The 12,294-nt window shown below is 44.3% G+C and overlaps 2 protein-coding genes across 3 annotated transcripts; one reads left to right on the top strand and one right to left on the bottom strand.

The window, feature by feature from the left end:
- The first annotated feature begins 46 nt into the window (after positions 1–46).
- On the top strand, positions 47–5,232 carry LOC125527965 (acetyl-CoA acetyltransferase, cytosolic 1-like). 2 transcript variants are annotated; one of them, XM_048692480.1, is made up of 13 exons: positions 47–206; positions 572–670; positions 770–943; positions 1,045–1,150; positions 1,489–1,627; positions 2,357–2,434; positions 2,513–2,578; positions 2,945–3,030; positions 3,568–3,667; positions 3,834–3,944; positions 4,025–4,066; positions 4,334–4,420; positions 4,878–5,232. In XM_048692480.1, the coding sequence occupies exons 1-13, from the start codon at positions 179–181 to the stop codon at positions 4,965–4,967; spliced, it is 1,206 nt and encodes a 401-aa protein (XP_048548437.1). In that variant the 5' UTR covers positions 47–178; the 3' UTR covers positions 4,968–5,232. The 2 variants fall into 2 exon arrangements, with proteins under 2 accessions (XP_048548437.1, XP_048548436.1); XM_048692479.1 differs by having other exon boundaries at positions 2,357–2,578.
- Positions 5,233–7,447: 2,215 nt separating this feature from the next.
- LOC125527964 (UNC93-like protein 1) lies at positions 7,448–10,861 on the bottom strand. Its single transcript, XM_048692478.1, has 2 exons — positions 9,555–10,861; positions 7,448–8,019 (listed from the first exon to the last, which is right to left on the bottom strand). The coding sequence occupies exons 1-2, from the start codon at positions 10,727–10,729 to the stop codon at positions 7,776–7,778; spliced, it is 1,419 nt and encodes a 472-aa protein (XP_048548435.1). The 5' UTR covers positions 10,730–10,861; the 3' UTR covers positions 7,448–7,775.
- Positions 10,862–12,294: the final 1,433 nt, after the last annotated feature.

Genomic DNA, 12,294 nt, shown 5'->3' with positions numbered 1-12,294 from the left:
CTCCCCCCTCGCGTTAGTCGGGGCCCGCCCCTGGGCGCCGCCGGCGCGGCAGCGACGTCCGTCGTCCCCCCTCTGGACCGCGCGTGACGCGACGGCTGCTTGCCTGATCCCGCGGCGACACTGAACCGGAGTTTGCTTTCGTTCGCCTGATTTTGCAGGTCGAGGTCGGAGAGCTGCCATGGGTTCAGACAACATCGGCCCCAGAGGTAGTACCCTTGTCCCTCGTTTCGCTCCGTATCGTATCCCAGTTTTTCTTCTTCTGAACCAACCGCGGCCCTTGTCTACGATAATGTTCATAATGAGCTCCTTCTTACTAGTTCAGACTTCATAATAAAAAAATGAAAAATTTGACGACGATCTGCACAAAGGTGTAAACAAATCACTCGCTACTGGCGTGGCATGATGTGAGGCACAATTGGTTTTATTTCCTTTGATTTTCTTGTGTGCACATATTTGTAAAAATCACCAGAAACTGAAATTTAAGGGAAAGATCATACAAAAGAGAAATGTGCTACTGTATATAGTGTGCTACAAAATATGCTGCAGTTAGTAACTTCTTCCTTTCCGACAGATGTCTGCGTTGTCGGGGTCGCCCGCACCCCTATGGGTGGTTTCCTCGGCGCCCTGTCTTCCTTGTCTGCTACCAAACTCGGCTCCGTAGCTATCGAAGGTGAGATCAGTATCTTCTCTATATGCCCCCGTGAAGGTACAATTTGTTAACTCTGTTTAACCTGACAGTAATAATAACATGCTGACTGGGGGCGATCAGCTGCTCTGAAAAGGGCAAATGTGGATCCATCCCTTGTGCAGGAGGTCTTCTTCGGCAATGTCTTGAGTGCTAACTTGGGGCAAGCTCCTGCAAGACAGGCTGCCTTGGGTGCAGGGATACCAAACACGGTTGTTTGCACTACCGTCAACAAAGTCTGCGCGTCTGGCATGAAAGGTTTGAGCTCGTGTGACCATGCCTGTATAATCTGTGTTTACAGTTTCTGTAACTGAGACATTTTTTGACCGTGATCGTGTTTCTTTTTTCTCTTTCTGCAGCAACGATGTTTGCTGCACAGTCGATTCAATTGGGCAGCAATGATATTGTAGTGGCAGGTGGCATGGAAAGCATGTCGAATGCTCCGAAATACATCGCTGAAGCTAGGTCAGTAAAGTGTTCTTTTGGTTGTATTTGGATGTAGTGCATAGCTGAAGATAAATCTTGTCTTGTCCGGTAAATAAACTAAGCATGCAGGGAGAAGGAGAATGCCAAAATATCCATTTAAAACAGTTTGTGTGACTCCTTGTGTTTAGATTGCTCTGTTTTGTACTCTGTATTGCTCCATTCATTCATCTTTTTAAGGTACATGAACAAAGTATTCAGCTAAAAGTTTAAATTGTATTATGTGATCTGTTAGAACCGATACATAATACAGTACAATGTTAGTGTATGGGTCTTGTATGTGTTGTTGGAAACTTTGTGATTTGTGTAATCAAATGCAGAAAAGGTTCTCGTTTCGGACATGACAGCCTTGTTGACGGTATGCTTAAGGATGGCCTTTGGGATGTATACGGCGATTGTGCCATGGGAGTGTGTGCTGAGCTTTGTGCTGACAATCATGCTCTGACAAGGGAAGACCAAGTAAGTTACGACAGATTGTAGTAACCACTTTCTAATGTAGTTATTATTCTTATATTTTTTTAGCACAGAAGGGCCTGTGTTTTGTCAGTTGTTACTCCTAGAGATTCAGTACAGGTTATTATTAAATATATTGAAAACATACGGAAAGTTGGTCTTTTGAGTGCACTTAACTTTGTCATTACCGTCCCATACAAGTTGATTATCTATGTTCTTTCTTCATCTTAGGTTGTTTGGTTTGGACCAGTATATGCATAACTGCCATTGTCTTATGTCAGTGATTCCCTATTAATACCAGCTTGGGCCTATTAACCTTCTAGTTTTTCTAGCAGGGATGCTCTCGTGAAATTTCTAGGGTAGGTTTAAATAATGCTCTACATGAGTAAATGAACCTTCGGTTGCTTGCTTCAAACGTGGAACTGATTTTTTCGTATTAATGTGCAAGAGTTCATTTTGCCAATATTATTGATACCTTACTTTAGGGCGAGGATATCAATAGTAATTGTATGACTGCAATGTAGCTCTTTAGTACGACATGCTTTTGAACAATAATCACTTCCCAGTATTTTATTCTATTTTCCATTTTCTTGTGGAAGAATGTGATATAGCAGAGTGAAAATTTTCAAATACCAGCTTTGACATCTTTTTACGGTATTGACGTAATGTCCTTCTACATTACGACCCATGTATTTATTACTTGTGACGTATCTGAATTTATACATTCTTATGTAGGATGCTTTTGCTATCCAAAGTAATGAGCGGGGAATTGCTGCTCGTGATAGTGGCGCTTTTGCATGGGAGATCGTTCCGGTCATTTTCTGTCTCATTGCCAATACTACTAACCATTCCTTTATTTGTTTTCCTAATGCCCTCTGTCCTATCTACCAGGTTGAAGTTCCTGTTGGCAGAGGAAAGCCACCGGTGCTTGTTGAAAAAGACGAGAGCTTAGACAGGGTAAATTTGTTCAAACAGAAAAACTGAAAACAATGCACTATAAGGCTATCCTGTGCATTTTTTGTTAAAATTAGCTGTAAATTTCCTTTAAGAACAACCAAATTATTCGTTGCCAGAAAAACCAAGTTTGATGCATGTTGTGTCTGTCTTCATTCTGTATCTAGTGTTTATATGCGTTCTGTCGTGAAATATAATATGTACACAGGCTCAAGAAATATTAGGCAGTACATGCTATGTTATTGGCGAAGTTGCTGATAATTTGTCTTGTGGTTAATTAAAACAAGGAAAATATGTCATTTGTTATCTTATAACCTTTTTATGTGATACTACTACTACTGTGTAATATGAGCATTTTATGCCTCTTAGTTTGACCCAGCGAAACTGAGGAAGCTCCGCCCAAGTTTCAAGGAGAACGCTGGTACTGTTACTGCCGGGAATGCTTCTAGTATAAGGTGCTTGTCTTTTCTATTAGATCTTAGCCTTGTGGAGTACTTCTGCACCATATGGTTTCCGGACCACCGATGTCAGCAGAACATATTCTAAAATATGTGTTCTTCTTTCTTTCTTTTCTCGACTCCTAAGATTATGGTCTATACAGTGCATTGAACTTGACTAGTTTTCTTGCTGTCCTCTGTACTGCATTTAACTGCTGTTTATTGTCGCAAATTGCTTGTCCTGTTTAACATTTATGTTTTGTCTGCTTGGTATGTTTTTACAATCCAGTTAATGGTAAATGTTAGTATGTTGCTTGGTCTTTCTAGCAGGAGTTTTGTAAATATCCATTCAAATTAAGAATGTTGAGGTTCTTATGTATACAATTCATTGTTGGTGAAGACAAGCTGAACCTCAGACCCTCTTTTGATCATACTTTTTACTTGTTCTCTTTGTTCATCGACTGCCAGTATCCAATGTACTTGCCCAAAATTTCCTGGTGTGTTTGTCTATGAACTGAATATGTGGTGCTTATCTGTTTGTTTTACATGGAGCAGTGATGGTGCTGCTGCATTAGTATTGGTGAGTGGGCAGAAGGCTCAAGAACTTGGACTGCAGGTTCTTGCAAGGATCAAAGGATTTGCCGATGCAGCTCAAGTAAGCTAAAGTACCAGTTCTTATCTTAGTTTGGAGTAGATTAAACTTCTAGGCAAGTGTACATAAGGATCTAGGTTCTGGACGGAATAGGCGAATTTATTACCTATTCGCTATCAAAATTTATAAATCGGAATGATATTTCTAACCTCCAGTTCTCTTTATGCAGGCTCCCGAACTATTTACCACTACCCCGGCACTTGCCATACCGAAGGCTCTCTCAAATGCTAGCTTAGAATCTTCATCTGTTGATTTTTATGAAATTAACGAAGCCTTTGCGGTGCGATCTTGATCCTTTCTTTATTAGTACCTTGTACTAATTGCATTATAACCAATATTCATTTCCATGTCTTATTACAGGCTGTTGCACTTGCAAATCAGAAGATTCTCGGAATCCCTTCAGTAAGTGCTGCCTTGATTCAACCAAATATATTCCCACGCTTAAGAAAAGCTAAATTTGTTTCGGGTCCTAAATATAAGTTAACATTCCTGTCAGAAAATGTGTCTCAATTATTTACTACTCCCTCCGTTCCAAAATAAGTGTTTTTGAACTAAAACCACGACACTTATTTTGAAATGGAGGGAGTATTTGCTATCCACGGGCGAGATTTATTAGTGTAAACTAGATGATAGCTATCACTTCGGTGCTGACAACAGCTGTGCTTGCAGGAAAAGATTAATGTACATGGAGGAGCAGTGTCTTTAGGACACCCTCTTGGATGCAGCGGTGCTCGCATTTTGGTCACCCTTATTGGTGTAAGTTTTCTCTTGAGATGTTGTCCTGTGTTGTGATCATGTGCCAGGGCCTGTTGTTTTAGGATGGGTCTTGCTTTCTAGTAGAAGCTGTTCCTCGAGTACCAAAATCCAGTGGCACTCAAAAGTAGCAATAGACATCTTTATCTACAGCCATCCATATGGCTGCTTATTTTTGGTTAAAAAAACTTTCTGCAAAATGTTCACAAATATGATCATAGCTGTAACCCGTGTGAAAAAAAAAAGTATCGTATCAATACTTGAGATTTGCCCACTCCAATATGAGAGAACCATATCCTGTGATTTCATTTACCATCTCCTTGCTGTCTCTGGTTTCCTTTGCTCTCACTGCCATCAGACTTTTCTCAATCGTCACCATTTTGCAACATCACATCGCCAATGCACGTTTCTCATAGTTGGTAATGTAAACGAACCAATTAACCATGCTGCTGCTCCACAGGTCCTCAGGGAGAAGGGTGGCAAAATCGGGGTGGCCGGCGTCTGCAACGGCGGAGGCGGCGCATCCGCACTTGTTCTCGAGCTCGCGTAGAAGCGCAAACCAAATCCTGTAACAACCAAAAGATAATATAGTGCCTGGTTGTGTTCATTGAGCATATAGTACAGGAGAAAGGTTGGCGGTGGCCTTATTTCAGGTGCTATTGTGTCAACATGTAAAATTGTTTCGTGACAGTAGGCATGAATTTGTGTTTGCAATTTTGGGCCAGTTTTCGGGATGACTCCCATTTTCCACTGTAGCTATCTGGATGCTATAATAAGCTTATAATAATTTTCGCAATAAAGCAATGTCTTGCCCATGCTGTGGAATTTCATTTTACGCACTTGTGTAAATTTCTTCCTCCAGTCAAGGCTCAGGTTTTTTTTCTTCCAAAACTTTAAAAGCTAGAAATAAGTTAGTTAAACAAAAACCAAAATAGCCAACTAAAAAAACACCAAAATAGTAAAAAAAAAAAAGAAGAAGAAGGGACTCGTTGGATAAGCTAGATTGTCGTAATCCACCAGTGTTGAACAGTGAAGTGCAGCAGCAGTGTTCTGGAGAGAGTAAATTACATTTCTCATCACTATTACCGCTCTCTTGATGTGCACATCCAGAGCAGTGAGGCAATCAAAATTACTGCAGTGCTTACTCCGGTATGAATCCGAATAAAAAAACCTGTGAAGACCGAATTTCTCGCGGACCCAGCTTACCTTACCATTCCTCCATGCGGCCCAGCCCAGCAGCAGCTGCTCGCAGCCCACAGCCATCAGACCTCAGCCCCTCCTCACGAATGGGAATGGCCAGAGTTTGCTTGTTCTTTAGTCCCACCTCGGCCACTCAGTGGTTTGAGAACCACCTCTTAAGTGAGCAGTGAGCTCAGTAGGCGTGCCAGAATGGAGGCACACCAAGCACACGAGCGCCGTGAGGTGACTCGTGCTGTGGTGGTTCCGTGTGCGGCATGCACACTCAGCATACAAACTCAAGGATTAATGAGTGAGGCCACCGTCTAGCCAAGCGCGCATATGTCAAATATGCTGGGCAATCTTTTTCTTTTTTTTTTACCCTGGCAATCTTTTTATTTTCTACTCTGTTTATTTATGTGTTGCAGATTTTTGATACTTTTCCAATTTAACTGTACATGGCACCTTTGACGATGATATGCGCACGTGCATGACTGTAAGTTGACTGCAAGGCCCGACAGCATTTGGTGCTGCCTACATTACATGCTCTCTGTTCACTGCAAGGTTGCTTGTATTCAGAGTATATTAGCTAGCCAAACACAGTAGTTTTTTTTTAGATTGCCAAATACAGTAGTTATCACAATGGAAAAGCATCACATATCGTTTAGTATCCTCAGAAAGAAAAAGCATATCGTTTGGTATTTGTTTTTCTTTTCAAGGGAAGATTGTCTGTAGCATGATAAAATATCGTTTGACGGTGCGCCGTGGAATTCAAAGAGCATATGCTGAAACTGAATGCGCGTTTTCCTATCCATATGCTCAAGACATGCCTACTCCAGACCGCCTGAAAATTCAGAAGACGCGGGATTATCTACTATCTGCAGCTCAGAATTCCACTTCCACCAGCTGAAATACCAACCGGAGCGTCTGCATTCCACCTCTTAAGTGGGCAGTCAGCTGAGTGTGCGTGCCCAAATGGAAGCACACCCAGCGCACGAGAGGCATGAGCTGCCTCGTGTCGTGGTGGTAACATGTGCGGCATGCACATATAGCATACAAACTCCAGGATTAATGATTAAAAATGCCACCGACTAGCTAAGCAAGCATATGACAAATATGCTCGGCAATCCCTTTTTTTATTAGCTATATAAGCAGCGGGCCAAAATTCTCAAACATATTTCAAGTACAGAAGATTGCTTGCACTCAATTTTTCAAACATATTAAATAAGTACAGAAGATTGCCTGTACTCAGTTTTTCAAACACATTTCAGGTAAACAAGATTGCTTGTATTCAGAGTATATTAGCTAGCCAAAGAGTGGTTATAAGAAATGGCAAATATAACACATCGTTTGTATTTATTTTTCTTTTCGAGGGAAGATTGTCTGTACTGTAGCATTATAACATTTGCTGCTTCCTACCCATATGCTCAAGATGTGCCTACTCCCAACTGCCTGAAAATTGCAGCCAGATATGCCTACTTCAGACTGCATGAAAATTCAGAAAACGCAGAACTAGCTATCTGCAGTTCAGAATTCCGTTTCCATGAGCTCAAATACGAACCAGCACGCCATGGAATTCCAAGAGCATGCTTAATCTGACTTCCTATCCATATGCTCAACATGTGCCTGCAAATTCAGAAAACGCAGAAATAGCTGTCTGCAGTTGAGGATTCGGTTTCCAGTAGCTCAAATATGAACCGGATATAGCACAAGATATGCTTTCTATCCATATACTCAAGATATGCCTACTCCAGACTGACAGAAAATTCAGAAAATGCAGAACTATCTATCTGCAGTTCACAATTTCGTTTCCGTTCGCTCAAATACGAGCCGGAAATCGCACGGAAGAAGAGAAGCGCGCAACACAGAACTGATTACCATTTCTTGATTGACAGAGCGGTTTGAACAAGCAATGAAACCGTATACTGTACTGTATACTGCAGCTCAACTGAACTGAAGACAATGAAAACAGAGAAAAAAAATTATCACATGATGTTACCAAGGAACACCACCACCGCCATGAACCACACACACACTGGAGTAACACAATCTGACACAACACGAAGATTGCTCAGCCATCGTCGAGCAGCGAGCACTCACGCCTACACCGCGGTCTAAACCATTGTACTCGAGAGATATCGCGGCAGGCGAACACGCGGATGAATAACTGAAATGTATCCTCTCAGTGGAAGCTTGACGGCGCGGCCATCTTGGTCTCTTTCTCCTTGCCGCCGTCGTCGACGTTGGACACCGAGTAGTCCTCGTCCTTCACGGCCAGGAGCACCAGGACGGCGAGCAGCGGGTAGCTGACGGTGCACAGCCCCCAGTTGACGATCAGCTGCGACAGCAGAGACGTCTTGTGGGTGTCGACCTGCCATGCCACGGCTGCTCCTGCGCTCTGAACCCCCTTGTAGAACCCAACGTATCTGCAACAGAAGTTGAAATTTTATTCAGACAGCTACTTGATATACGTATTGACCAACACCAATTGCATACACTTTTGTTCAGAAGAGCAATTTTATTGACCAACGCCAACACCAAATGCATTATGCATGAGTATGCCCACCTTGTAGTACTTGAAAGGAATAGCAAATGCAGGAGGAAACAGCATGATAAGAATGACGCATGAGACTGTTCAGACTTGAGAAAGTATTACCTACACACCAAGGCCTCTTCACACACACACAGGAGCATTTCAGTTTGTTTTCAAGGACCAGCCTACAGAAATTATTCTAAAGAGAAGGAAGAGGTGTCTGGATAAGAACCTTATCCTATCCATCACAACCTATCAGGTATCCTTAAAATTTATTCTTTATGTTGTAACCACAATTCTAGCGATAACCGGCAGATTGGATAATAATTCTGTAGCTGGAGAGCATTAGGTTTCAGACAGCAAACAGGAGAGACTCTGGCATCTAAATCCACAAGGCATCCAAAGTCAAGGCATGTGGTTCATTTTAACTAGTACGGTCCATTTTAGTTCATTTTATAAGCAAGACCAGCCTATGGAGAGAAATGTTGTTGTAAAGAGAAAGAAAAGGTAGCTGGATAAGATATCCATCACAACTGATAAAGAATCAAATTTAATGTTGTAAGCACATTTCTATCAGCATCGGCAGATTTTGTGATGCATTAAACTGGGCAAGAATTTCTGAAGATGGATAACACTAGGTTTCAGTTTCAGACAGCAGCAAACAAGACTCTGACATCTAATTCCAAAAGGGGAAAAAGTGAGACTGAAATGTTGCTTCCCCTGTAATCAGATTTTGGAAGAGGGCAGAGTTCAGAAGTCAAGGCATCCTTTTGCCTTAACTAGTATCTGCCGTCATGGTCATGGACTCATGGTACTCATGGTATTTTACACGAAAAAGATGACCCCCTTTCAACAGGGATGATGATTCAGATGCCATGTTTTCATGCATTTTAATATCAAATCTAGCCGTGTGAAGTCAGTGGACTCCCCCTCCAAAGTTTATGGAGTGTCTTATCTAGTACTCCCTCCGTCCGAAAATACTTGTCATCAAAATGGATAAAAAGATATGTATCTAGAACTAAAATACATCTAGATACATCCCCTTTTATCCATTATGATGACAAGTATTTCCGGACGGAGGGAGTACTAGTGTACTTTGAAACTTTCCTAAAGCAGAGTCTGCTGCTACAAAACAGAGTGAGAACCATCAGAAGAAGAAGAGAGTGAGATCTTCTTCTTCTATCAAACAGTGGATTCTACAGCTAAATTCAGCACTACAAATTTAAAGAATCCTATTTATCCGTGCTAATACTAACTTAACAGTTAATCAATTTAAGTGTAGTATTATATCTGAAACAAGGTTAAGATTAGTCATTACTACTCCATACCTATCATGTTGGAGTACTACTAGTTGCCAATCCAAAATCAAAATCAGTGAGGAACTGAATTCATCACACACATGATAAGAAATGAAGAGTGTGTAGGTACCTGCTGAGGATCTGGGAGTCGTTGGCGAGTGCGCCGATGATCCAGTAGATGAGGCTCTGGAAGATGGCGTCCATGAGGCCGTAGCTGAAGTAGAGCAGGAACGGGCCGGCGTAGCGGCGGCCCTCCTTGAAGTCGATCTTGTCGGGGAACTCGCCGTCGAGGTACCTGAGCTGGTTTGCGAGGCCGCCGGCCCAGATGGCGGTGCCGAGCAGGGCGACGGCGGCGACGCCCATGAGGCCCCGCTTCCTGCGGCTGGCGAAGCCGAAGTCGAGGAAGTATCCGATGCCGGCGGAGCCGATCATCTGCGCGCCCCAGTAGAAAACGTTGTTGAGGCCCTTGGTCCGGAGCGTGAAGAGGAGGCCATTGACGTTGTTGAACTGGTAGGTGTAGAAGAAGTTGCTGGCCCATGCGGCCGGCAGGATGAGCAGCATCTTCCAGTTGGTGAAGAGCTTGAGGATCTCCCACCCCTCGGTGGACACGGAGGAGTAGGTGACCCTGGTGGCGCGCGTGCCGTCGTCGCGGACGATCTTGGCGGGCGGGAGGACGAGGAAGGTGAGCGCCGCGCCCAGGAGCATGAAGCCGATGAAGGCCCCGTAGGTGGCGTCGTTCACGCTGCCGGCGTCGGTGCGGCTGTAGTTGAAGGAGAAGGGGAGGAGCCCCCCCAGGACGCCGCCCAGGTTGAAGAGGCACCAGAAGAGCGAGATGTAGCTGCCCCGGCGGTTGGGCGGCGGGTACGATGTCATGATGGCGCCCTGCGCCGCCCAGAGCAGGCCCGCGCCGGCGCCGAGCAGGGCGCCCGCCGTGATGGGGAACGTCTGGGACTTGTGGTGGTTGTAGTAGAGGAAGGAGGCGGCGTAGAGCGGGTAGGTGAGGGAGCCCAGGAGCAGCGTGAGGCGCGGGCCGAGCAGGTTGTGGGCGGCGCCGCCGAGGACGCCGAAGACGGCGAAGCAAGCGTAGAGCGCCGTGTTGGCGTTGTCGGCCGTGGTGTGGTCGAACTGCCCGCCTCCGCCCAGCCCGGACAGCGCGTTGAACATGCCCGGGCAGCAGAAGCACACCAGCCCGATCAGCGACACCTGGACCAGCGGCGAGTTGTACCGCAGGCCGGGAGGAGGCGGCGCCGTCGCCTCCGTCCCCTGCGGGGACCCGGCCTCCGGCAGCTCCGTCGACACGGCCATTTCGTCCCTCTGAACGGGCGGGCCGGCGGAGAGGAGTGAGGGCGGCAGCTGATGGGTGGAGACAAATCGGCGGTGGAAGACGATCGGCGGAGGTGGCGGTATTTATAGATGGGATCTTGGTGGCTCCTCTGTTTGATTCTGTTGCGAGAAGGGGGAGAAAGAGACGGCGACATTGAGGAGGAGCATAGGGCGACATTTGGAGCATCATTAGTCAGTGATGATTGCATTTATTCAGTATATTTGGAAACTTATTTACTGCCAATTTATCAGTTCAGATATGTGCATCGTCTTTAATGTGGATATTTATTTGGCAAAGTAATAAGCAAAGATTGTTACAGAGCTTTTTCTTCTTTTTAATTTTTTTCGAAAAGATGTTTGATGTGGCAAAAAAAAAGGACTGCAATAGCTGGCGAACGTTCGCTGGGAGGGAGGGGTGACATTTGTGAACATTTTTACCGACAGTTTCTTCAGAGACACATGACAATTTATTCAGATATGCATGACAGTTTTTGAAAAGAAGAGAATTTTGCGGTAAAAACGGGCAGAATTTGCCATCTCCTGCCACCAAAAAATGTCTTAAAAACATCCGTTTGCCATCCCCTCCCAGGGACGTTCGTCAGTTAGTATTTCTCAGAAAAAAGAGGACCCGCTCAAATTTTGGATTTATTCTGTTCCCGTCCATTTGTTTGGTGCGGTAAAGGGGGGCAAGAATGAATTTTGAAGGTAGGATTTGTGACATTTGGTTCGGAGCATCATCGCCAAATTGGAATGCACACTGAATTGATATGACATTCTATTTTCATGAGTTCTTATTATAAATCATCATCATGATCTCCATAGCACATATGCGAGTTGGAAGGAGATTTGTGTGCCCACAAGATGAGCAGCAGAGATGAGAAGGGGTGAAAGACAAGAGAGTCGGATATGCCGATTTGAAGAATCACGAAACTACAAATAGTAAAAATAAAATAAAATTCACAAGCGATATTTAAAAAATAATGTAGGTAGATCATTTCCGCCGGCATTTTAACAATGGTTGCTAGGTACTAAGAATTTCTTTGTGTGGGACTCGGCCGTCCGTCCACTCAATTTTTTCAACGTAGAAGTGGGTATATAGCATATAGTACAATACAAGACACAAAGTTCTCAACAACAACAACAAAAAAAAAACAAGACACAAAGGCACACAACCTTATCCCTGTCAAAGATCCATCCTACATTGATAAATCTGACTTGGCAGTGGGACCAGCAAGAACAATAATGTTCCAACATCCCCGTGTTCTTTATTTGGAGGATCGATGTCCCTCCACCCAGCATTGCTTGGTTGATTGCCACAAGGACGCAAGGCTGAGATTCTCGGTCCTGCAAATTTGGAATTTTGCTTCCAGCTAGCTGCGTCCCTGTCCTTCCTAGTGAACCACCTTCGCCTGCTGTTTGGGGCGTAGGACAAATACACCCAGCTGATCATAGATTCATAGGGAGAGGGGGTCGTAATCCTGGCTAGCTTTCACCGTTAGCGGCAGCTAGCTGGTTAATCATGCAGGCTAACACGAGGCTATGTGCCC

The sequence above is a fragment of the Triticum urartu genome, unplaced genomic scaffold (genome assembly GCF_003073215.2).
Source record: "Triticum urartu cultivar G1812 unplaced genomic scaffold, Tu2.1 TuUngrouped_contig_4533, whole genome shotgun sequence".
NCBI lineage: Eukaryota > Viridiplantae > Streptophyta > Magnoliopsida > Poales > Poaceae > Triticum > Triticum urartu.
This window is presented reverse-complemented; position numbering and strand designations above follow the sequence as displayed.